This window comes from Chelonoidis abingdonii, chromosome 22 (genome assembly GCF_003597395.2).
Source record: "Chelonoidis abingdonii isolate Lonesome George chromosome 22, CheloAbing_2.0, whole genome shotgun sequence".
Taxonomy (NCBI): Eukaryota; Metazoa; Chordata; order Testudines; family Testudinidae; genus Chelonoidis; species Chelonoidis abingdonii.
In genome coordinates, this window is record NC_133790.1 from 14,453,826 (window position 1) to 14,478,407 (window position 24,582).

General features: G+C 41.8%; 1 protein-coding gene across 1 annotated transcript in view; it reads right to left on the reverse strand.

Annotated features, from left to right (window-relative positions):
- GALNT9 (polypeptide N-acetylgalactosaminyltransferase 9) overlaps window positions 1-24,582 on the reverse strand; it is a 211,410-nt gene that overhangs the window by 154,714 nt on the left and 32,114 nt on the right. The window contains exon 2 of the mRNA XM_075059844.1: window positions 14,510-14,690. Within this exon, the coding sequence (XP_074915945.1) occupies window positions 14,510-14,690 (181 nt within the window). The remainder of the gene's footprint in view (window positions 1-14,509; window positions 14,691-24,582) is intronic.

The following is a 24,582-nucleotide window of genomic DNA, read 5'->3' on the forward strand; positions in this document are numbered from 1 at the left end:
GCATATGACTTCAGATGAACAGGTTCACCATGCAGGCACAAATAACCTTGCAAGGACTTTAAAGATGTACTTAAATTATAGCATAAAGCCCCCAATCCAGAGAAGCGCTTAAGTGTGTCCTCAGTTCCACTGGGGCCACTCACCTACTGAAGCTGGATTGGGACCTCACGGCATTTTTACAGCATTTGTATAAATGAAAGGAGAGTTAAAACTGTCTGGTACCGCATGGAACAATCACATACATTTAGGCACTTTAAAGCTAACAGTAAAGAGCAATTTCCTAGCAGCTAATTATAACAGGCTCTTTAAAAACCTCACCGTTTAATTTAAATTAAAAAATCATTTTCCAGCTATCTCTGTTGTCCAGGACAGTCCAAATGCATACCCAGAAATTGGTTTTCATGCCTTTTAAAAAGGTACTGGGAGGAAATTGTTCCCAGCCATTCTTCTTAAGCAAATGTTCTTATTAAACATCTCCCTGTTAGAGGCATTGACTGTATCATGACAGTCTTGAGGTCTATGGAATCCACTATTTTTTCTAGATTCTTCAATATTTATTCTTACTGGATTTCCAGCAGTTAGATATTTGTAACGAAACCAAGGGAGACTTTCTCCCTGTGCAGGCAACCAAGCTCCATATTAGATACTTTATCTCATAAAACCGTAATAAGTTACCTCATCTTGAAACATCAAGACCACAATTCAATGCAATAACTTCATTCCCCGGCAGGAAGCAAAATGTTTCAGACCATTTTGTCAGGAATTATTAGTGTGTTAACTAACGTGCCCCCTGATTCAGGAAAACACTTAAGCACATGGTTAAAATTAAGAATGCAGTTAAGTACTTTTCCCCAAATAGGGATGGACTCAGGGATGAATCAGGCACCTAAGGAACGAAAGTCTGTATTGTACAGGGAAGGAGACAACTCATAAGCACATAACTATTCACACATGTAACACGTGCATTAATCTTCCCGGTTAAAATTAATTTCCTCATTTATTCTCCACGTTTTTCTTTGATCTGATCTTTTCAAGCCAATAGTTTACAAACTTTATTCCATGGATAACCAGTGGCCTGTGAAATCTTTTTCTAGTGATTCACAGAACATAATTTATTGACAACCATGCCCTGAGAGTTTGGAGGTGGAGAAGCAGTGGTCTATGGAGGGCCTTTTCCACTTGAAAATGCTCAGCAAATGCAAAAAACTCTAGAAGAAAAGTACACTACACCACTGACAGTAGTCAGTGGTGTAGTGTACTTTGATACTATCTGCCCAATTATTTGAAGCTGCATTAGCAATGGCACTTTCTCTATTCCTCTTCCCCAGGGGCAGCTCTACCTTTATGGCCTCCCCAAGCATGGCAGACAGGCTGCCTTTGGTGGCACACCTGCAGGAGGTCCACCAGTCCCGCGGATTCGGTGGCACGCCTGTGGGAGGTCCACCGGTCCCGCGGATTCAGTGGCGCGCCTGCGGGAGGTCCGCTGGTCCCATGGATTCGGTGGCTTGCCTGTGAGAGGTCCACCAGTCCCGCGACTTCGGCATATCTGCCGCCGAATTGCCACCGAATCCATGGGACCAGCGGACCTCCTGCAGGCAAGCCACTGAAGGCAGCCTGACTGCCACTCTCACAGCAACGAGCAGGACACGCCCTCGTGGCTTGCCGCCCCAAGCACATGCTTGGAGCCTGGTGCCTGAAGCCGCCCCTCTACCTGTAGACGTGTAGGTGAAAATGTTTATCCCTATTTCACTTAGAACCTTTGCCTCAAACATTAAAGCATTTAAAAGATTTCCTTCCCCCAACTTTCAGAGCAAATTTTCCACAGATCTGTCACGCAAAGCAGTTGAATACTCTGCGATGAGTAAACAGAATACAAATTCTCCACCTCTGGGTGCACTTGGGTTAACACTAAGACAATAAACCAGTACACTAGCTTTAGGTCATATATTTATTTTCAGGCAGTGAAGAAAAGGCAGGAGCAAAGCTTCAGTATCATTTTTATCTTGAGTTTAAACTGCATTGTAACACTCTGGGGGAACAGTATCCTAATGAGACATCCACAAAGTGAATGAAATCTTACTTCAGTTTCTGACTGAGACAAGTCTGAGCTTTTTGGCTGGAGATAACTGAAACATGTGACTTTCCTTCTGGAATTCCCTATCTGAGTTTTTAAGGGTAGAGTATGACTTAGCAGCAGAACCCAAAAGATGTTTTTAAAAAATTATTATTAATGTTGCTGTCTTTAGTCAGATCTGAACTACTGTCTGTGCCAAGGAGATATATTTTGTACAGTTCAGGCTAGCCCATTTTTACATCATTTTAAAGGCAAATTACTTACATACACATTAATAAAGACAGAGAATGCAAACATTAAGTTCTATAACTGGCCCTTAAAGCAAAGGAGAGAAAAAATTAAGTGACTATTTGACAATCTAAAGCCACTTTTAACAGGTAGTGTGCGCCTCCATCAGTTCCTGAAAGCCAAGAAGCAGCCAGCCAGCCACACATGAAACAGACACTTAGCTGGCTTCCAACTACATAATGTACTACATACATTAAATAAAACAGTGGGTGCCTTTATGCCTACCTTCATCTATTTTCTCTGGTGTGTGCATGACAGTTGCCCTTGCCTTTTGTGCATATCTCAGCTACGTAAATTAGTTTTTAGTTGAGTAGCAAGTGCTGATGTCCACCCCATTGCCTGACTTCACTTCAGTTGTGACATGACCCTCCACACAGTGTGTCCACTCCACCGCCGGTCCCACAGCTTCAGCATACCCGCCGCCGAATTACCGTTGAATCCGCGGGACTGGCGGAGTGGAGAAGGCACGCAGATCAAACTGAAATGAACTAGCAAAGCTACACTTTGGACATACCACGGTGAGGAGCTTATATCTTGCCAGCTGGCACTAGTACCATATCTGTGGCTCTATTAATGTTAGGAGTCCCTCACTTTTATGAGCACTAAATTCACACAAAGCAAGAGGGACAGGCAAAGGAAACAAGCACCGATACTACTAAAATGAAACACTGCACTGACTTCGACTCCACAACTCATTTTTATTTCAAGCAGAAAAGTAAAACGGCCGGACGCATTTATAAAAAACACCTCTAGTATGGTTAGTCCCAAACCTTGATTTTCTCACTGCTGAACTGCTGTGAGAGGCATCCACTAAGATGGATTTTCTCTGTATAAGTACCAGAATCGAGAGATGCATATTTTTAAAACTGTATTAAGGGATGTATTTGGAAATCGTATGCACTTCAGAATTGAACTGAACTCATTCAGGTGCAAATTTTAAGCAAAAGGAGGAAAACCCCTAATCTCAGGGCACTTAAAGTAACTACCCCTCTACCCCGATATAACACTGTCCTCAGGAGCCAAAAAATCTTACCGCTTTATAGGTGAAACTGCGTTCTATCGAACTTGCTTTGATCTGCCAGAGTGAGCAGCCCCGCCACCCTGGAGCACTGCTTTACCACGTTATATCCGAATTCGTGTTATATCGGGTTGCGTTATATCAGGCTAGAGATGTACTTTAAAGCTTTACATGGACAAGGAGATTCAGCTTCAGGGGGATGCACTTAACAAAACTTCCACAGGGATCATCTGAATTCATGGCTGGGTTTGTCCCATTACTCCCCTCACCTTCATCTTCTGATGTGATACAGTGGAGTGTAACATGACATGACAGTTCAGAAATGTACAGGAATACCTTTCTTTCCCTGGACCTGACAGGAGGCAACAGCCAGCAATATACCCAGGGGACAGAAATGAAATGAGCTTTAAAATGCCATTGCACAGATGAATCTGTGTTAACTGTAAAAACAACGAAGAACACTTGTGGCCCCTTAGAGACTAACAAATTTATTTGGGCATAAGCTTTCGTGGGCTAAAACCCACTTTGTCCGATGAATGGAGTGGAAAATACAATAGGAAGATATATATAAACACAGTACATGAAAAGATGGGAGTTGCCTTAATAAGTGCCTTTGTAGTGGTAATCAAGGTGGCTCATTTCAAACAGTTGACAAGAAGGTGTGAGTAACAGTAGGGGGAAATTAGCATGGGGAAATTATTATTTTTTAACTAATTTTTTTTAACTAATTTTCCCCTACTGTTACTCACACCTTCTTGTCAACTGTTTGAAATGGGACACTCTGATTACCACTACAAAAGTGATTTTTCCTCCTGTTGATAATAGCCCACTTTAATTGAATTGTCTCGTTAGAACTGACCCCCCACTTGGTAAGGCAACTCCCATCTTTTCATGTACTGTGTACATATATCTTCCTACTGTATTTTCCACTCCATGCATCTGAGGAAGTGGGTTTTACCCACAAAAGCATATGTCCACATAAATTTGTTAGTCTCTAAGGTGCCAGAAGTACTCCTCATTGTTTTTGCTGATACAGACTAACACGGCTACCACTCTGAAACCTGTGTTAACTGTGAGTCACTGATGGAGAGGAAATATTTTTGGATGGTCCTTCCACAGCTCTTGATTGATTTGGTCAGATTGTACAAGAGTTACACATATGAAAGACCAACAAATGCAATTTGAAGAGGTCACCCCAGAAAGATTTTCAGATTGTGGAAAAAATTCTGCAGATCCCAATTGATTATTCTGCAGTTGGTTACCACTTAAAACTCCCACATGCACCATCAGGAATTCTGCATAGGGATCAAAGGGTAGAGTATACAATGCAAGTCTTCTTCAGTGTTAAAAGAAAGACAACTCTTTGGTGTAGATCTAAATTCAGAATTTTGCTGTGTGTCTATAATACAGACACAATATTATTTTACCATTAAATGCAATACTGATTTATACCAGCTGAGGATTTTCTCACTGTTAATTGACATTTGATAAAAGAGCAATTAATAGAACAATGGGCTTTTTTTACCTAATTTTCATCTAGAGCTTCAAGTATAGATGAAGTTGTGCCATTTCTCTCTCAGTGGTAGATATCCTTACTGGTGCACAGTCTCACATTTCCTCAATGTCATCACTTTAATAATATTTAATGTTCCTCTACAATTGATGAAGCTTTGGAATTCAAGAATTTCCATGCTGGGTTTCTAGCACAACTGGAAATTTCCCGTGAGAAGCTGTCAGTTCTGTCTAACAGATTTTGTTTAGAAAGGCTTTTGTATAGATGAAGAATATGCCAAGGCTGTTTTCTCATTTCTTTCTTCATTCTAATGGTAGCAAATGATTTCAAGGCAGTAATGAATGCATGTATGCTATACAGATCTTACCCTGTGATTGTGAATAAGCCGCTTGCTAGTAATAGCATGTGGTCCGCCAAAAGTGCTGGTTACATCTAAGTGGCTGTTAAAAACAAACTTAACTCAGTGGCTCTGTTCTCTTCTACTCTCAGGCAAGATGGAAAGTCAGATGAAAGCTGGTCAAGATGCACCTATTAAAAAGCCTTGGCATCAGTTATGTACACACAATACAATGGGTGTGCAAGCATCGCTGCACTAGTGTATCTGGTCTGTATTTTGGGTCAGATCCTCAGCTGGGATAAACTGGAGTCAATAAACCTATGGGGACCCACACCAACTGATGATTTGTCCCTTTCTATGTAAATAAGAAAGAGAAAAGTCCCACCTACCATAGCTTTTAAAAACAGCCCCATCGGAAAAGCCTTGTTTTAATACGGACACTAACCAAACTACAGATAAGGATGATTCATCCCCCAACTCCTCCTTTGGGGTTTTAAAAATGCTCCAAAAGCAAAAGTTCCCTGCACCATCCTAGCATTAGGGGTATGAAAAATCTCTATCGGGGCACGGATTTTGAATCTGGTTGAAACACTTTAATCAGGTCACTTCTGACTCATCTTTTCTCAAACAGAAATCATCCCAATTTGTCATGATCCCCCTATGTAATTCTGTTCATTCCATTTTTAATCTTGGACACTCTATGCTATATATTCTCTGTTTTAACAAGGTCATATCTGAAGTTGAATAAGTTGGCCAGGACGGGACATCATACTCCAAATGTGGTCTAAGCAATGCTTCATAAAGAGCTAGCCAATTATCCTTGGATTTATGTAGAGCTAGTTGAAAACTTTGACAGAACAGTTTTCCATCAAAAAATGCAGCCGAGTCAAATTGAAAGGTTGTGCAGGTACATGTTCATTCTAATGACTTTTTTTTAAATGGGAAAAAGTCAAAATGTTTCATTTTGACGTTTTTGATTTTTTTTTTACTTTTATATTACATTAAAACATTAATTAAATATATATATATAGTTTAACATTATTGTATTTAATACAGATTATTTCATATTCATACATACTAAACATTTTGATGGCCCCAAATCTAAACTTTTTGGAATTTTCATTTTGAGGGAAATTTCAAAATATCAGCGTTTTGTTCAGATTCACAATGATTTTTTTTTTTAATTTCAGAATTTCCATTCCACGGGAAATTCTGGTCCTGAGCAGATCTAGATTTGTGCCAGATTAAGAGCTGTTTCACACTGGTGGATTGTTAATCCTATACTTCAGTCTATACTGTCCAATCTGCATAAAATTTTTAAATTATGAATTTTAACGTGAACTATCTTTATCATCTTTCCCCAACCTATGGGATGGAGACTTAGGGTCACCAGACTACTCCAGAAGTGAGGCATGAGAACAGTGCAGGTGAAGAAAACTTTATAACTTTGGATCTGCCTCTCCCCAGTAATTGATCTTACAATAGCGGGTAATCTACCCAACGCTCTCTGAAAGCAAATAATCTTCCATTCCTGCTCCAATACATCTTCTAATGCAGATGGCCACAAGAACAGCCCCCTGGTTCAGGCCTTCAGGCAAAAACCCACAGACCAAAACTTCTCTTCTTGTCTTCCATGGCACTCGGATAAACTGAAAGTGTGATTTGCCCCAGTAAAACTATCAATGGACACCCACCACGCTAATACCACGCAGCTATCTTCTTGGTTGGGAACAAGTTCATCATACTCTGTAGGAAAGAGAAAAATGTCTAAAGTAAATGTGTGCTCTTGCAGCCATGAAACTGGTAAGTCTTGAAGGCCTGCAGCACTGAAGGACAATCCCTGACGGAATGGCTGGTTTCTAACAAGAGGCCTTAGGCCTTGGCTACACTCACACTTTACAGCGCTGCAAGTTTCGCGCTCAGGGGTGTGAAAAAACACCCCCCTGAGCGCTGCAAGATACAGCGCTGTAAAGCATCAGTGTAATCAGGGCAGCAGTGCTGGGAGCGCGGCTCCCAGCGCTGCACGCTACACCCGTAAAGGATGTGGTTTACATGCAGCGCTGGGAGAGCTCTCTCCCAGCACTGCCGCTCCGACCACACTAACACTTCAAAGCGCTGCCACGGCAGCGCTTTGAAATTCCAACTGTAGCCATACCCTTAGAGATGGTTGATGTTATTGAAACCCTGAATGAAGAAACCAGAGGTCTATTTACTAAGTCTTTCCCCTTGATAGCCCCATTTGATCAATTCCAGAATCCTTTTGATAGGTAATTAAAAAAGCTTTTCCTAAGGTACAGTGTGCAGTGAACCATTAATTACTTTTCAGAACCTCAGCGATGCAATTCCTTTGCTATTGTGAAGCATTAACAGCAAACAACTAAAATGTCTGCCTCTATAAAAGGGCTGAATAAATTAAAGTAATTTCTCCAAGACCTGGTGTTCTCTGCTCTTTGTGGCTGAAAATTTCATTTCTTTCAGGATTAATAAGTTTGCTCTTTAAGGCTACATTTTCTCAATGCAAATATCCATGACCATAACACAAAGGAATATCTTCCTTGGCTCATATAACCGCTAGACTGAATCCATCTATTACAGTGTTTCTCAACCTGGGGTTGCCGCTTGTATAGGGAAAGCCCCTGGTAGGCTGGGACAGTTTCTTTACCTGCCCTGTCTGCAGGTCCGGCCGATCGCGGCTCACACTGGCCGCAGTTCGCCGCTGCAGGCCCATGGGAGCTGCTGGAAGCGGCGGCCAGTATGTCCCTCGGCCCGTGCTGCTTCCAGCAGCCCCCATTGGCCCGGAGCAGCAAACCGCGCCCAGTAGGAGCCACGATCAGCCGGACTTGTGGACAGGGCAGTTAAACAAACCAGCCCAGCCCACCAGGGGCTTTCCCTACACAAGCGGCGACCCCAGTTTGAGAAACACTGATCTATTAGCATTATGGCTGTCCCTCAGCTACCACAATGTGCTAGGCATGCAGTTGCACAAAAGAGATCAGTTAAATTAAGGATCCTCACCTAGTGGCCATAATTACTTATAAAAGCCAATTTACCTCTTATGGAGCTCTAGGATCATATTAACTTTGCTCAAGTGTGTGCATAATGCACCACAGCAAGTGTTTTTGACAAGAGGGAATATGTGTGGGTGTGGCTAGGTCAGTGGTTCCCAAACTTTAACAAACCTGTGAACCCTTTTCACTAAAATGTCAAGTCTTGCAAACTCCCTTCTAAAAATGAATATTTCCAGGAATTTTCTCCTTTACCTGAGTATAAATTATAAAAGCAGTGATCTTGGAAATAATAAATTTGTTTTTATGACATGCTTATTACACACTATTTATTATTAATTATTATTTATCTTAACAGTATTTTTATTACATTATGAAAACAGCAACACTCTTCCAAGATCTCACTTTCATAGCTTGTATCACTTGGAATAAGCCTGTTATAAGATAAGACTCCTATGTTTCATCAAGGAGTATCAGATGTGAAACAGCAGGAAGGAGATTAAGAAGCCAACTCAAAGAGTTCCTCCTACACAAGAATTCAGGTCTTAAATAGTCCAGGAAAACAATCCATGTTACAACAAAGCTTAAACTTGTTCTTCATAATAATTCTAAAAACAATACTAGCTGCCTATTTAATTTTTAAAAAAGCAAAAAATGTCCACTTCTCTTTCCATTTCTTATAAGGAGTCTTGAAGTTTAAATCTCCTCAGCCTGATAGATATGTTTGCTTTGATCTGCTTAGATCTTGGAAGTCCAGGGGCTCCAGGTTGCTGGCCCCGTGCTGCCCAGGGACCCTAGGGACCGCTCTGTCTGCCATTAGGGAATTTTTTTCTGAGAACCCCCTGTAACATTTTGCGAATCCCAGTTTGAGAACCACTGGGCTAGGCCTACACTAGCAGCTGGGCTGGGGCGGGGGGTGATTCCCAGCTTGAAAAGACATATTCATGCTAGTTCTCACCATGGTAGCAGTATCGAGCAGCGGAACGGGCTAGCTACCCCAAGCATGCACCCACAGGGTCCAGGTGGGTTTGGAGCTAGCCCCTGCTACCCCAGCTATTTTTAGCCAGTAAGCTCAATGAGAGCTAGCACGAGTACGTTCACGGGAGCTGGGCATTGCACACCCATCTCTTAGTGTAGACGCAGCCTCTGTATATTATATAAAAACACCTAGGTTATTTATGTTGCAAAGTCAAGCCCTAAGAAGTTAGGAAATGCTGGATTTACAGTTGCCTGGGCTACCTTAATTTGGATCCTATGCATCCAATCTGTGCACTGAATGAGGCAAGAGATGTGTGGGAAAATATAGTACGTGATCATGCAATTGAAGAATGTATCATAATGCATATGCATAAGCAGGAAGTATTAAGATTACCTGAGCAACCGTAAAACTGGTATTTGCTAACTTTTCCAGGGCTTGACTTGGAACCTAAATAACTTTCTTTTTTCATGTTTTTTTTGTATGCAGTTTTCTTTGTGTGGTTCATTTGGCTGGGTTGGTTTTTGGTTTTGTGTTTTAGGAAAAAGGTAAAACCAAATTCTGCTGTGCACAACTGTAAATCCACTAGCAGCCGCATTAGTCTGTATCCGCAAAAAGAACAGGAGTACTTGTGGCACCTTAGAGACTAACAAATTTATCTGAGCACAGTATTTCCAAACGTGATTTCTCTATTAAACAACATTTTCCCCAGAGAGATATCCACACTGTCAGTACTGGCTCAGCTAGGTTCTGCCATAGAAGACTGAAGTTTGCCTCCTGTCCATGAGTAAGAATTACAACAAAAGAACAGAATATTTAAACATGGCATAGGAAGTTCTGCTAATGCTTTACTGAAGGTGCCCCCTGGAAGGAGCAGGAGGTTTAGCATCCCTGCATCACTACTGAGCTGACCACCTATATGCTGAGACACTTGTCTGTATTATGCTTTTCATGGCAGCAACAAAACTGATAGCTTCCACAATAAGTGCTTTTTTGTGCACTGCAACAACACTGAGAAAATGCTGCAAGAAATATAGAGCGAGATGAAGAGGGAACAGAGCAAATAAAAACAGAAAAATGCATTAGTCAATAGCGCCCACAGATTAGCCTAGCCGGTGAACAACCTACATATATTAATAATATACTCAGCAGCAGTGAGGGCTGCTTGTGGGAGAGCTACATAAACCCTTACTTCCCTCTATATTCCCTCTTCTTTTGGCTTGGGCCTAACTTGATGTATAGTGAACATTTCTGAAGTTTCTGTCTGTTTTGTATGAAGGAGGATCAAAATAGTTCAGCCAAAAGTGTTCATTCCTTAGGTGTTCACGGCAACAAAAATAATCCTGTGCAACTCACTTGGCATTAATGTGGATTTTATAACTACTTGTATAGGATTTCCACTGGAATGTAGATAGCTAATTGAGACCATTATTAACTAATTGAACCATAAATTTTAAAGCATTGCCATGTATTTTCACAAATCTAAAAGACATAGAGAACATTACGCTGATAACACCAAGCTGCAAAATAAAATCCCAATTTAGTCCAATGTAAAATGTTTCAGCTGAAAATGTGTGGAAAATCACCCTGAGTCATAATTAATCCAGATGATTATACACCATTTTGCACTTGAAGGTAATATGTAAGTATCACTTCTGATATTCAATTCTTGCATCATCCCAGAGCATTAACAGTTCAAAATTGCTAGAACATAGAAATTGACTATGAAATTATCTAAGCGATTGTCAGTAGTCCAACACCATGTTCATCATATTTGGTGCAGGTGAAATGTAGTGTGAAATCAGACTTCTCAAAACGCTGTTCAAGATCAATCTAATTAGCTCATCTAAAAGTCCATTTAAAAAAACAATCCCGTCTCTGGTATATGTGGGATGCCAAGAGAAGACAGAGTTGAGATATGTTTCCTACACCATGTTTAGGTCAAAAGATGATTTTTATTGCAATCAAGGGAACAGTAATTTCAAGTGAACTATTTACTGTAATTAATTCCATTTGGCACATGACAATAAAATGCCTGAAAAATTGCTGCCTGCTTCTGTGCTGATTAAGCGTTTCCCCATTTATGGGGAAGGGTTGTTTGTCCTTTGACCTTGAAGGTCTCGGTGACAACAGCAGGCGGAAAAGCAGAGAAATGCAAACATACAGGAAAAGCAGCTTGCTGGCAGGATTACACAGGTTTGCAGATTTCTTTGCAGTTGAATGACACTGGGAGTTGCTACAATTTAGTACCCGGTATTGGTTCCATCTGGCTGTGTGTCCCCCTTGCAAGACATGCCTGTCCTGTCATTGCATAGATGAAAACGCATCAAGAAAAGCCATTATATTGCTGGACATTTATTTAAGGTGTGCTAGGAAGAGTCACAACTAGAATGCTTATCCTAGCTCTATACAGAAGCTGGACAAAAGTGGTGAAATTTACAACCGTTAAAATATAATGAAAGTCAATATTTAAAGCCACATTTTTTTCCCAAAGGAGCAGTAATATGTGGGAGTTTAAACTATTTGCATATTACAAGCTCCACATTTGCGTGGCAGAACTGTATTCGCATTCATAAGTTGGGTACAACAATCCATGCAAACAGCCAGCTGATCAAAAATATTCCCAGTCTGCATCCACAATATCTACACGCGTATGCAAATATGGGAGTTTGAGTGGGCAAAATGGAGGTTAGACTGGGACAGAAGGATGGTTAGAAAGACAGGGCACTGATGTGGGACTCAGGAGTTCTGGGTCCGGTTCTGAGATCAGCCACAGACTTCCTGTGTGATTTGTGGACCTTAATTCTACCCTGTAAAATGGAGATATTTCCCTATAGTCACAGCACCATTCTGAGGATAAAATCTGTTAATGACTGTGAGACACTCACTAATGAGGTCCACATGAGTACCAAGGAAGACAGAGAGACAAGGAGTCCTTTGGAGTACAAAGTTTTACCTAAGAATTTAGGGTGCGATTTTCAAACCCTCACTTATCACTAATCTCTAATGAGAACTGGGCATCCAACCCCCTTAGTCAGCTTTGAAAATTTCAGCCTTAGTGTATGGATGAAACTGCACATCGGTCACACCATAGTAGATTTGTTAGGATGCAGCATTCAGGTATAACACTGAACAATGGATAAACCAGAAAAGTAGCTCTTGATAGTGTTTTCTCTTGTCCCTGTCTTTGTGTTAGTACATGGCTCATGTGGGACACCGTAGTTTTGAACGCTTCATGTCAGTGAGTGTTCAAGTGAGAGTTCCCAAGTGTATCTGGTGTTTAAGTGCTTGTGTGTCTGCAGTTGCCAGAATCAAAACAAAGTTGCTTGTGAGAATCGTAGTGGAAAAGTGAAATCTAATCAAATTTGCCAACTGAATGAAGGTAGAATCTCCCTCTGATACACACAGATTAAACTCAGCCCAATCACTGAACTTTCAGTCATTTTTCAAACCAAATTCAAACTAAAAAGTTTCTTGAGGCTTGGACATGTCTCGATATACATGTTTTCAGGCCTAACTAGAACCACCCCAAGAGTGTCCAAATATCACACAGAAAACAGCTCGCACAGTATTTCAGACATTTAATGAGACAGTATAATCTTATGGGAGTCCCAACCAAAATGGGGGCACCCAAAGGGTTTGAATAACTACAGATGCTTATCTGAACCAATGGCCAAAGCTTCTAAGCAGAGCTGAGTCAGAGCCAAACTCCAACTCCAGCATCATCAACTCGAACCCCCCCCCCCCCCCAGCATCCAGACCCCTTGCTAAGCCCCCCGCTGGGCTCTATCCTCCCCACATCCAGGCCCCCCCGCCCAAGTTTTGAAGAGTATAGCAGCTAGATCCAAACTTTGCAGCTGTGGCTTCTTTTCACCTTTTTAGTGTTTCACCCACCCATATTAACTAACTACTTGAGTTTATTAGCTAACAAGAGGCATGACCCAAACCCCACTGAAGTCAAATGAAAGATTCCCATTGACCTCAATGGTGTTTGAATTAGGCTTAATATATAATTTTAGTGGTCACAGGATAATCCCATACTGGAGGGTTTACCCTTTCTCCAGGTGAATCCCATGCTGGATTTTCACCACCTGTTGAGTCAGGTGCAACATCTAAAGCAATATTCTTCTCTCTTTCTCTCTCTCCTATCTAATGTAAGATTACTTGTCCACATCAAGCATCTGAGTATGTGAATGCTGAGTCAATGGTTCTGAGACTAGATTGGCACATAACATCTAAGGGACTCTGTGGGTAGGCTGAAGTTTTGTTTTGCTACATTTAGCTTCTGGTTTCTTGAATTGTTTAAAATCTTTTTTAAAATTGTAATCTGCTCATAGAGCACAACGGTTGTGCTTGACTAAACTTTTCTCCCCCCCCTTAATATGGTACTTTTATTTAACTTTCATTTCTGCCTGGGTACCCCAACGGGGATTTTTAAACAGAAAATTATTATTACAAATTAATTAACTATTCTTTTCAGTTTTGTCTACTGAGAGCAGCTAAGCATTGCTGCCAATCGTCACTGCATTAAGACATTACTGATTGTCATTCTCAGAATGACTGTGAGCATGACTTTTCTGGAGAATACATAACGATATAAATATGAAAGATTTGAAAGGCACTTAACACGACCTATAATAAATCAGTAAAAATATTAAATATATAATTGAAATGTCAAATGCAGTGTAGACGTGAAGAATGTGATATTATAGTGTGAATATGCACATTCCACAGACAGTAAAAAATCTTAAGTGTATCTCTGACTGTAAATAAAGGCCCCTGCTGTGATAGTCTTACCACTTTTTAATCACAATATAGACATGAGTAAATACCCTGCCTCTAAAGTTCTTTCATAAGAACACCCCAAGTGCAATTAAACACAAAGCATTTGATGTTTTCAATCTTAAACAATCAGTGTCTACAAAACAGCGCTGCATCTATTTGTTGGTGCTACCTCATCTTTCATAGTATGTGAATCCAACAGACAGAGAGAAAGGCTCCTGCTGCTAATATCTGAGCTCATTTGGCTGTGGCTAAGGTTCTACTGTACAATGCTCAGCAAAGCTTCCACTTTGAAGTCATTACTGATCCAAAGGCACGGACAGGCATATTGTGGCATTACTTGTAAAGTTGGCTACCGATGCTGACATGATATCCATGCTTGACATCACCATTGGTCTTTATAGTTTTCATTACACTCAGGAACGTATATCTGGCTAACCTTTCAGTACACTCTGATCACTCTGGACAGAGGAACAACAATCACTTGCACTAATAAAAATGTAGGATTCAACTTACTTTTTTGGTCTGTAGTCAGGAATGGACCTATCCAGTGATATCCTGTCACTGAGCTGGGCATTGTAACCATATTCTTCATACTTAGTCTCAGATTCATGACTGTCATCTCTCAAGGTGGCAGCCATTCCTCCCTGGCCCAAGCCTCCTGGACCTTCAACTAGTCCCATGGGCTTGGCTAGACCTAGAAAGAAATAAAAATGCAATTGAAAGGACAGTATAGAGGAGGTAGCAATAGGGTTCTGTCTATGTGTTTGGGTTTTTTAAAACATTTAAGCAAGCAATAATCTGTTCTGGAATTTCCATTACGTAAGCATACAATGACTGGATGAAGAAGGTGAGGATCAGAGCAAAGTTCTCTCTAGGAATACTGGGCTAGATCCTCAGCTGAGGTAATTTAGCATAGGCTCAATCATTTTCACTCACACGAAATGCTGAAAAGACCATCCCCACTTGAGATGTTAGCCAATGAATAGTGCACCTGGTATGTTTTATCCACTAATGTATTAATGCTAATTTCAAGAAATCAATTTAGAAACAACAACTATAAACACAGAGAAAAAAAACCCATCTACAGATACATTGTCAAATGCATCTTCCATGGCAAAAGAAACTAATAAATAATCTCATCACATATCACAACCTTAATGGTACAGTTCTATTTTCTGAAGAGCTGCCTATCCATAAGTCATTAAAAGTTACGAATTTATTTATAATAGTCTTCTGGATCCTCTACAGCAGCTTGCAAATATCTTTCAAATAATTCACACCACAGAGCAAAACAATTATAGCTAGAGCAAGTTGACATGTGCCAAATTAAGATGGTCTGAGAAAAAACAGTCAACATTTTGTCTCTCTCACACACACACACGACAAAATTTTTAGTAAGAGACTGAAGCTTATTTCTCCTTCTCCCTTGCACGGCAGCGTAAGGTCTTTGACAATCTTGCCTTTACTACGTAAGAGATGGAACTCTTGGGTATCTCCTCCGTACCTCATTGGTAAGCTCTGCCCTCGCTGTTTATCCTCGCACCATCACTGGTACCGCAAATCCCTAGTTAGAGATCTAAGGTGCACTTACACAACTTGGTAGATGACAATAAGTCTGAGAGCTAAAATATTAAGGCCAACATTTTTAAGTTCAGGAGCCTATAGTGAGACACATAAAGCATACTTAGGCATCTAAATACAAATGGCCTGCTTTAACACAGATACTGAGCACTTGCAGCTCAGGTATTCAATGCCTCTAAAAATCAAGCCACTGTTAGTTAGGCACCTAAATGAGGATTTAACTGTTGGCACTCACATCTGAAAATATTTGTCTTAACACTGCAGGGAGCAATCTCAATGCAATTTGGGCACTTGACAGCCACTTGAGCCTTTGAAAATCTTCCCTGGTAACACACAAGCTCATTGCCAAGTATCTAGTTAAGTTCCTCTTTATCATGCCCCTGAAATGCTTGATAGTCTCAGTGTGAATCATGGGCCTTAGGGTACAAGGGACGGGGGACAAAGAAAACACTACAGCAAATCTTTCTTGACATAGCCAAGCCATTGAAAAATTCAAACAGCTCTAGCCAAGAAGCCAGCTGAGTTGTCAAAATGAAGGAAAAACATGAGGATTACCCTGGCAGGATCTCATTATGGTTATGCAGCATGCGTGGGAGGTGAGCCCAAGGTCTGATGGGTGACTGACTTAGAGGAAGAGAAAGAATAGGTGAGAAGGAGCAGAACTCCCCAAGGCCATGTAAGCATGGGAGGGGAAGAGAAAAAGGCTGGAGCTTTAAAACAGAATGTTTAAAAAGTGTCTTGTTTACTGAGGCAGAGAGAGGAAGGGCACAGAACAGTGATGTCTGGCTTGAGGTAGAAGCTAACTTGCATAAAAGTTCTCTAAAGCTGCAAGTAAAACAGAACTCAGAAATACACAACATATGAACAACACACGTGCAGTCTGGGATGGAGAAACTCACCCGAGTACTCTGCCAGGGGAACCCCCAGCCCACCCATTTAACCAGCTTTATGGGCCTTCTATGATACCAGAGCAGAGACCCGGCCCATGGTGTCCTCACAAGTCCCCTTGCACTTGCACATCTGCATAACCTGTGGATATGGCGGGTGCTGGCATCACCAGGATAATGTATCTGATAGCAATGGATGGAGTCCATGTTTAAAGCCTCATTTATTAAATGTATTGTTCCTGTCTCTAAATAAGCCTCTTAGCTATTTGCAAGAAATGAACAGGAGGGTCCATATCAGTAATTGATACACCTGCCTCACCCTCCACTTCTCAAAATCCAATTTTTCCCCTTAAAAGTAAAATCTGGGAATCATATGAGTGTATCTTAAAGTGAAAGTCTTGCAACAAGAGTAAGGGATCAAAAAACACAAGAGGAAATTCAAGAAGTTAGCTCAGCTGGACTGGAGAAAAAAATTCAACATCAGGCAGTTTTGGCAGGCAGGCACAGAACCTTTTCCAGCTCTGACAAACGTTGCAGCTAGTCGTCTTGGTGCTAGTCCAGCATGCAAATGCTGAATGCATCTTTTCATGTTATGCTGCGCTGCCAAATGCAGGGGCAGAAAAGCCAGAGAATGTGCTTCTATATAGCATTCTGCAGCAATATGAGCAAAACTAAAGACCTGACGATCCAAAACATTTCCAGTGATTTCATTGAAATTGGCTGTTTTGAAGCTATCCTTTAATTCATGGAATTGTTCAAAGTAAAGGTCCCACAAGCTACAAAGCACCTGGGACTCCTTTGTTCCTTTCTTCTGCTGAAACATTTATAAAACTGTCTGGTTGATACTGGCTGGCCATCCTCCTACTCTGTGGGCTAGACTACAACTTGGACTGCATCCCCCCAGTGAGGGACTCCCACATCTGCCCTTAACCAAGCTACCTGAGCCTGGGATCTGGGGGTGTAGTACCCAGTTACTCCCTCTCCAGATCAAGTGGGAGGGGAGGGATGGGGAACCGACACAGCTCTGGCTCCACTATCCTTCTCACTACTGGCCAGCATAGCTCTGTTGGTGTGGAGGGTGTCAAAATTTGCTGCAGGTGTAGGCCAGTGGAAAATCAGTCTTGCCTTGCCTGTGAATTTATAGGGCAACAGGGCAGGCATTGTGTCTCAACCGGCGCTGCAGCCTGAATACTGTAGCCCCTGAAGCATGCTAGCTGCTTTGCAAACAAACACATTGACAAAGACAGTTCCTGCCCTTAAGAAGTTAATGTTCCCCCATGTAATTTACCGTTTTGCTCTGTGAAAAAACAGCATTACTCCATTCATCATGAGCTGCTATTCTTTATTACTCAACCCATTTATAGGAAATGCCCATTAAGCACCCCTTTTTCACTGAAACTGCACCAAAATGTTTTAGGAATCTTTTTCTAGAGTACATTAACCTGCTTGTAGTTATCCCAATAAAACAACTGGGATTGTATTATTGACCAACATACAACAGTATTACAGTTTTGCATTCTGCAAGTATAATGAGAAAAAATAACCAACTATGTCTAAATACAACTGAGAATCGATTTTATCATGCCTATGATTCAGTCAGGGGTGACGGCTCTAGGGTTTTTGCCGCCCCAAGCAGGCTGCCTTCGGCAGTTTGCCTGCGGAGGGTCCGCTGGTCCCGCGGCTTCGGTAGACCTCCTGCAGGCACATCGCCGAGAGAAGTCTGCCTGCCGCCCTCGCGGTGCCGGCAGAGCGCCCCTCGTAGCTTGCCGCCCCAAGCACGCACTTGGCGTGCTGGGGCCTAGAGCCGCCCCTGGATTCAGTACATGCAAATGGAGCAACTGTAACCAATAATGCTATGCCTTAGATTTTTGCTGCTGACAATTTTTCAACAGACCAGCTTTCTGTAGGAAAATGCCAATTTGACAAAATCAAAACATTTCACGGGACGGTATACATTTTGTTGAACTTTTCAATGGACGCGCATTGAAGTGCTTTAACAAATGGAATATTATATCATCTGTATAAAGTTATAACATGCTATAGACGTCAAACCAAATCTCTTGGACCTGATTGAAATGAAGTGCTTCAATCAGGTCATTATGTGTTTCTCAAAAAAAAAAATAATCAGAAATTCCATATGGTGGGAAATTTTGACATTTCTACTTTTCGTTCTGATTTGGGACCAAAGGAAATTTTGAAGGGTCTGAATCCCTAGGAAATGGAAATTCTGAGTTTTGACCAATCCAAGTATTTAATATGATGCAACACTTTCAAATAGACTACGATGTAAAGCACTGATCCTGCACGCCCATACTCACACAAGTATCCCTTCAGAAAACAATGGAACTACTCCCTTGAGATGCTACTTTATTAAGAATAACTATACGCAGGCTTAGACTTCCTCCAAAACACATGATTTCCAGTAGTGATTAGTGATTTTGAGCACCTCCATTTTTGTATGCCAACTTTAAAGGGTCTTGATTTTTCAGAAGGAGGGTACTCAGCACTTTCTAACCAAAAGTCAAAAACAGGGAGTCTGGTGGCACCTTAAAGACTAACAGATTTATTTGGGCATAAGCTTTCGTGGATAAAAAACCCACTTCTTCAGATGTATTGAGTCCGTTACACCAATGTACAGAGGGGGTAACTCCAGCAAAGCCAATGAATTTACACTTGCATAAAAGACATACGTTCTGGCCCATTCACTTTAGTGGTAATGATGGTTTTGTTACAATAGAAGGTAACTGTATTTACTACTTCTAGTTCAGGTTCCGCTTGTTTATGAGCAAAATCGTTGCATCCTGAAAGGCCCAAGGACAAGAGGAATCAAGTGTTCGGCATGTGGAGAGTCTCAAGCAGTCTGTTTGCTATTGTTCTCACTAGAAAGATGGCTAGATAACCCTGCCCAACCATGTATAATTGTAATACTTTAGTAGGCTTTATTCCCAAATCTAGTATTTTAACTGTTCATGCTGCTAATCTGATCTCATTCTAGAAAATCACCAGAGTTGCACTTAAAAGATACTGCTAGATTAGGTTTTTTTGCTCTCGTTACCCCCATGCTACTATAGCCTGCTTGCAATTATCGTAATAATGCAGCAATATTGATCAATGTACAGCAGCAAAATAAATGATACCACATTGCTTCATTCTGCAAATACAATGTAAAAGTGGTTCTAGTAGCTTTAAAGAAAAATTTACTATTACTTGTCCTACATTCTCCATCCATATAGTATCTGCAAATGCAGTAATTACAGGCAATATGTTTCATTTTTATATTTTGCTAGTCAGCAGTTAGATGTAATAATCTTGTGTTCCATATAAGAGAGCATCTATATAGCATCTTTTGTCTCGGATGATGCCAAATGCTTTACAAATTGCTTTCTGTACAGAAATAACTGCAAAAGCCAGTAGCATTTGGCCAGGTCATGGCCCCTGATCCATGCATGGACAGTTCTCTCAGCATGTGGTCCTCCAGCATAAAAGAGAAGGGTGGGCTTGCCATCTCTGCAGCATGGTTCTGCTTGGAGATGGGGTCAGGATATGAGGGCTGAGGAGCATCATATTGGGTGGAGGTGGAACCAGGGCTATAGAGATATATTTTGCTCATTCTTGTGTCCTGTGGTACTTGCCTGGAAATGGCAATACAGTTCAGGACTGTATTATCTGTTCTGCATAGCTCCTCTTCATGGTGAGGAACAAGTAGGAGAGTGGGTCAGCCATTGCTAGGGAGAGTCCTAGGAAACAGTGCTCCAAGGGAATATGGGAGACAGAGACCCAGTATAAGGCACAGGTTCTCCTATGTGTCCCAGAAGATGGCTCCAGGTTTGGGGCAGGTCCCATAGCTCTTTCCAGTGGAGGAAAACCCTCACACCCCTGACAGTATGATTGAGGGGGATCCTCATGGAGATGTCTTCCTCCTTATTCACAGATGATCCAGGCCACCATGTGGACCCTTGGTTCAGTACTGCCTTTCAAAGAGATACATTCACAGAATCTGCAATGTAATGTCCCACGGCACCTAGGGTTTCCCCACAGAAGTCTCTCATCCAGTAGCAAGCCAACCTACTCCTGCTTAGCTGATGAGATCACACCACGCTGTAATACAGTTGAGAGAATCCAAAGAGCACCAAGTGCTCAAACATGCAGACATCTCAAACTACTTGGAGCTCGGCTAATAAGACTGCAGAGCTGAAAAGCCCTTCAAAGCCTGGTTTTATTAAATCCCACATAATTTGCTTTATAAGTCACAGGAAGTTTATTAACTATGAATAATAATCATTTTTCACAGATCTCAGGCAGAAAGAACCCACATACATTTCTTTTGTTATTTCAGACACTGAACTCCTCCTGTCACAAACCCGAGAGACCAGTAAAAAACAAATGAACAAACATCAACACCATATTGTACAGCAGCCACTTCGGAACTGTACAATTCTACAGCTCATCCAGATTCAGAAAACCTATGGGAAAGGTGTAAAATCACCTGAAAATCAGACTCAGCCCACCAAAAATAGAAAGGTAAGAAAATGCAGATCGTCAGAATACACACATGCCTTATCCAATTTCATAGTCAATAACAGATGCCAAATCTTCGCAGCATACACACATTACTGCATCAGTGCAATTGCAGGTATTTAGTAAGTGAAAGCAAGGTGTCACTTCCGAAATATAATGAAGGTTTTACTAGTTAGAGAAAAAGAATTCAGTGTAAGAAACTTCGCTGTTATTAGCAAAATAGATGACTCGTCAGTCCTGTGCGGTGGAGTGTGAGCAAGGATTTCGGCATAAATAACATTGTCAGCTCCTTTAAAGGTCTGATATGGAACAGAAAGTGGTTAAGTTAAAATAGCATTTTATACTCTGTAAGTCTTATTAATAGATTAGATAGAGTAATAAGAGCTGTATTACTGCAGCAAGCCCACCACAATCAATGGAGAGAATGAAGCATCAGTTCTAGGCCATGATAGCCTAGTGATACAGGGCTGAGCCAACATAGGTGGAGGGACTCTAAGAACTTCACTTTGCTCTGAAGCCTGGATCTTTTCTCTACAATGTTGCGTCAGAACAGCATCTGTGGACAGAAATAAGCTACTGGAAATATTGGTACTGGGCAGAGGTGCAATTGCTATTTATTATACGTGGAAGGTGCTCAGATAGTACAGGCTGGATAGTAATATACAACCCTAAGATGAAAGAAAGACAGAAAAGCTCCCACCACTGAATGTTGGCATGCAGCCGGGTTTTAACCCTTTTTATCATGTTAGTTTTCTTTTTTTTTTGGTTACATTTTCTTCAAAATCTATTTGCATTTTGAACGTTTCATTGCACATCAGTAAGTCACTGCAGCACGCCGGTGGTGTGGTCGTGGTCAAGGGGGAGCTGTTCGGCAGCGCAGAGATGTGCACTGTAGGTGTAGTTTCAGAAACTGCTCCCGGCTGGCAGGGGGGGCACCAGTTGTGGGGGCGGCCAGATTTCTCCCTCCTTCCTCTCGGTGGAGGAATATGGGAGCGGAAGCAAGCGGTGACACACAGATACTGCTCAGTCCCCCCACACACACACCATGAGGGCTGTGAAGGGGGGGCAAGGAGCAACACCAAGCACTCCGTGCACTGAGGGACGAGCAGCAATGCCAGCTACTCCATGCATTCAGGTCAGTTTCATGTAGGCATAGGTGGGGGCAGGGGTTAGGGGCAAAGGGGGCACAGTGAAGGGGTCGGGGTGAAGAGGGATGGAGAGCCAGGCTTCTTGCAATTTTCTTTTCCAAGGGTTGCATCTTCCTAAATGTTATTTTTAACTGGGGGAAAAATGGCACTTTATCTCTTTAAAAGCTTCCCTTCCCATTCCCTCCGGATTTTTCAATTGAAAACCTGTCTGCAATATCTTCTGAGGGAATCAATACTCTTAGACGTTAGCTTAATCATAGAATAAAGGAGGAATTCAGGGGCAATGAGAAATTCACATAATTTGGAGCAGCTGACTTTTGCTAGTCCAATCAGTTTTTTAAATTACAAGAAAAAAGGTTTGCAGGCTATACGATAGCTATGTTAACACAGTTCAAACAAGCATTGGCTCAGAAGTTCTTTTTATCCAAAGTAGCTCTATACAGACTTTGTTAACATGCTGGACAGGAGTACAGGGGGAAATGAAGGAATAGCATCAGTTCTCAAAGAAAGTACAAGATTTGTTGTGTCTAGCAAACATTGCAAGTCTCTATTCTCCCACCTTCATGTTTTACTATTTGTAGTGAAGTGGCACCCAGAGACTCTAACCCAGGATCAGGCTCCCACTGTGCTAGTTGACGCATGGGCTCAAATATAGCTACAGATGATTGTTTGACAGATGACACAATAAAAGACAGACTCTTCCACACAGTATTAACAATGTAGGTTAGGACAAAACACTGCTGATGTCCAAGACAAACACCTGGGTTGGGGAGAGTGAGGCAATAGCAAACCAAGCAAGATGTCACATCATAAATAAAGGTCTCAGTACTGAAGTCCTCAATGCTCTTCTTGCTTCAGTCTTCACAGACAAGGTCAGCTCCCAGACTGCTGCACTGGGCAGCACAGTATGGGGAGGAGGTGAGCAGGCCTCAGTGGTGACAGAACAGGTTAAGGACTATTTAGAAAAGCTGGACATGCACAAGTCCTTGGAGCTGGATGCAATGCATCCAAGGGTGCAGAGGGAGTTGGCTTATGTCATTGCAGAGCCATTGGCCATTATCTTTGAAAACTTATGGCAATCAGGGGAGGTCCCGGATGTTTGGACAAAGGCAAATATAGTGCCCATCTTTTCAAAAAGAAAGAAGGAGAACTAGGGGAACTACAGACCGGTCAGCCTCACATCAGACCCTGGCAAAATCATGGAGTAGGTCCTCAAGGAATCCATTCTGAAGCACTTGTAGGAGAGGAAAGTGATCAGGAATAATCAGCATGGATTCACCAGGGCGAAGTCATGCCTGACAAATCTGATTGCCTTCTGTGATGAGATAACTGGCTCTGTGGATATGGGGAAAGCAGTGGATGTGATACACCTTGACTTTAGCAAAGCTTTTGATACAGTCTCCCACAGTATTCTTGCCATCAAGTTAAAGTAGTACGGATTGGATGAATGGACTATAAATTGGATAGAAAGCTAGCTAGATCATTGGGCTCAACGGGTAGTGATCAATGGCTCAATGTCTAGTTGGCAGCCAGTATCAAGCAGAGTGCCCCAGGGGTCACTCCTCGGGCCAGTTTTATTCAACATCTCCATTAATGATCTGGATGATGGATTGCACCCTCAGTAAGTTTGTGGATGACACTAAGCTGGGGGAGAGGTAGATATGCTGGAGGTAGGGATAGGGTCCGGCATGACCTAGACAAATTGGAGGATTGGGCCAAAAGAAATCTGATAAGGTTCAACAAGGACCAGTGCAGAGTCCTGCACTTAGGATGGAAGAATTGATTACACTGCTACAGTCTGGGGACCAACTGGCTAAGCAGCAGTTCTGCAGAAAAGGACCTAGAGATTACAGTGGACGAAAAGCTGGATATGAGTCAGCAGTGTGCCCTTATTGGCAAGAAGGCTGATGGCATATTGGGCTGCATTAGTAGAAGCATTGCCAGCAGATCGAGGGAAGTGATTATTCCCCTCTATTCAGCACTGGTGAGGCCATATCTGGAATATTGCATCCAGTTTTGTGCCCTTCACTATAGAAAGGATATGGACAAAGTGGAGAGAGTCCATTGGAAGACAACGAAAATGATTAGGGGGTTGGGGTGCATGACTTATGAGGAGAGGTTGAGGGAATTGGGTTTATTTAGTCTGCAGAAGAGAAGAGTGAAGGGGGATTTGATAGCAGCCTTCAACTACCTGAAGGGAGGTTCCAAAGAAGATGGAGTAAGGCTGTTCTCAGTGGTGGCAGATGATAGAACAAGGAGCAATGGTCTCATATTGCAGTGGGGAATGTCTAGGTTGGATATTAGGAAAAATTATTTCACTCCAGTGAAGCACCAGAATGGGTTACCTAGGGAGGTGGTGGAATCTCCATCCTTAGAAGTTTTTAAGGCCTGGCTTAACAAAGCCCTGGCTGGGGTGATTTAGTTGGTGTTGGTCCTGCTTTGAGCAGGGCCT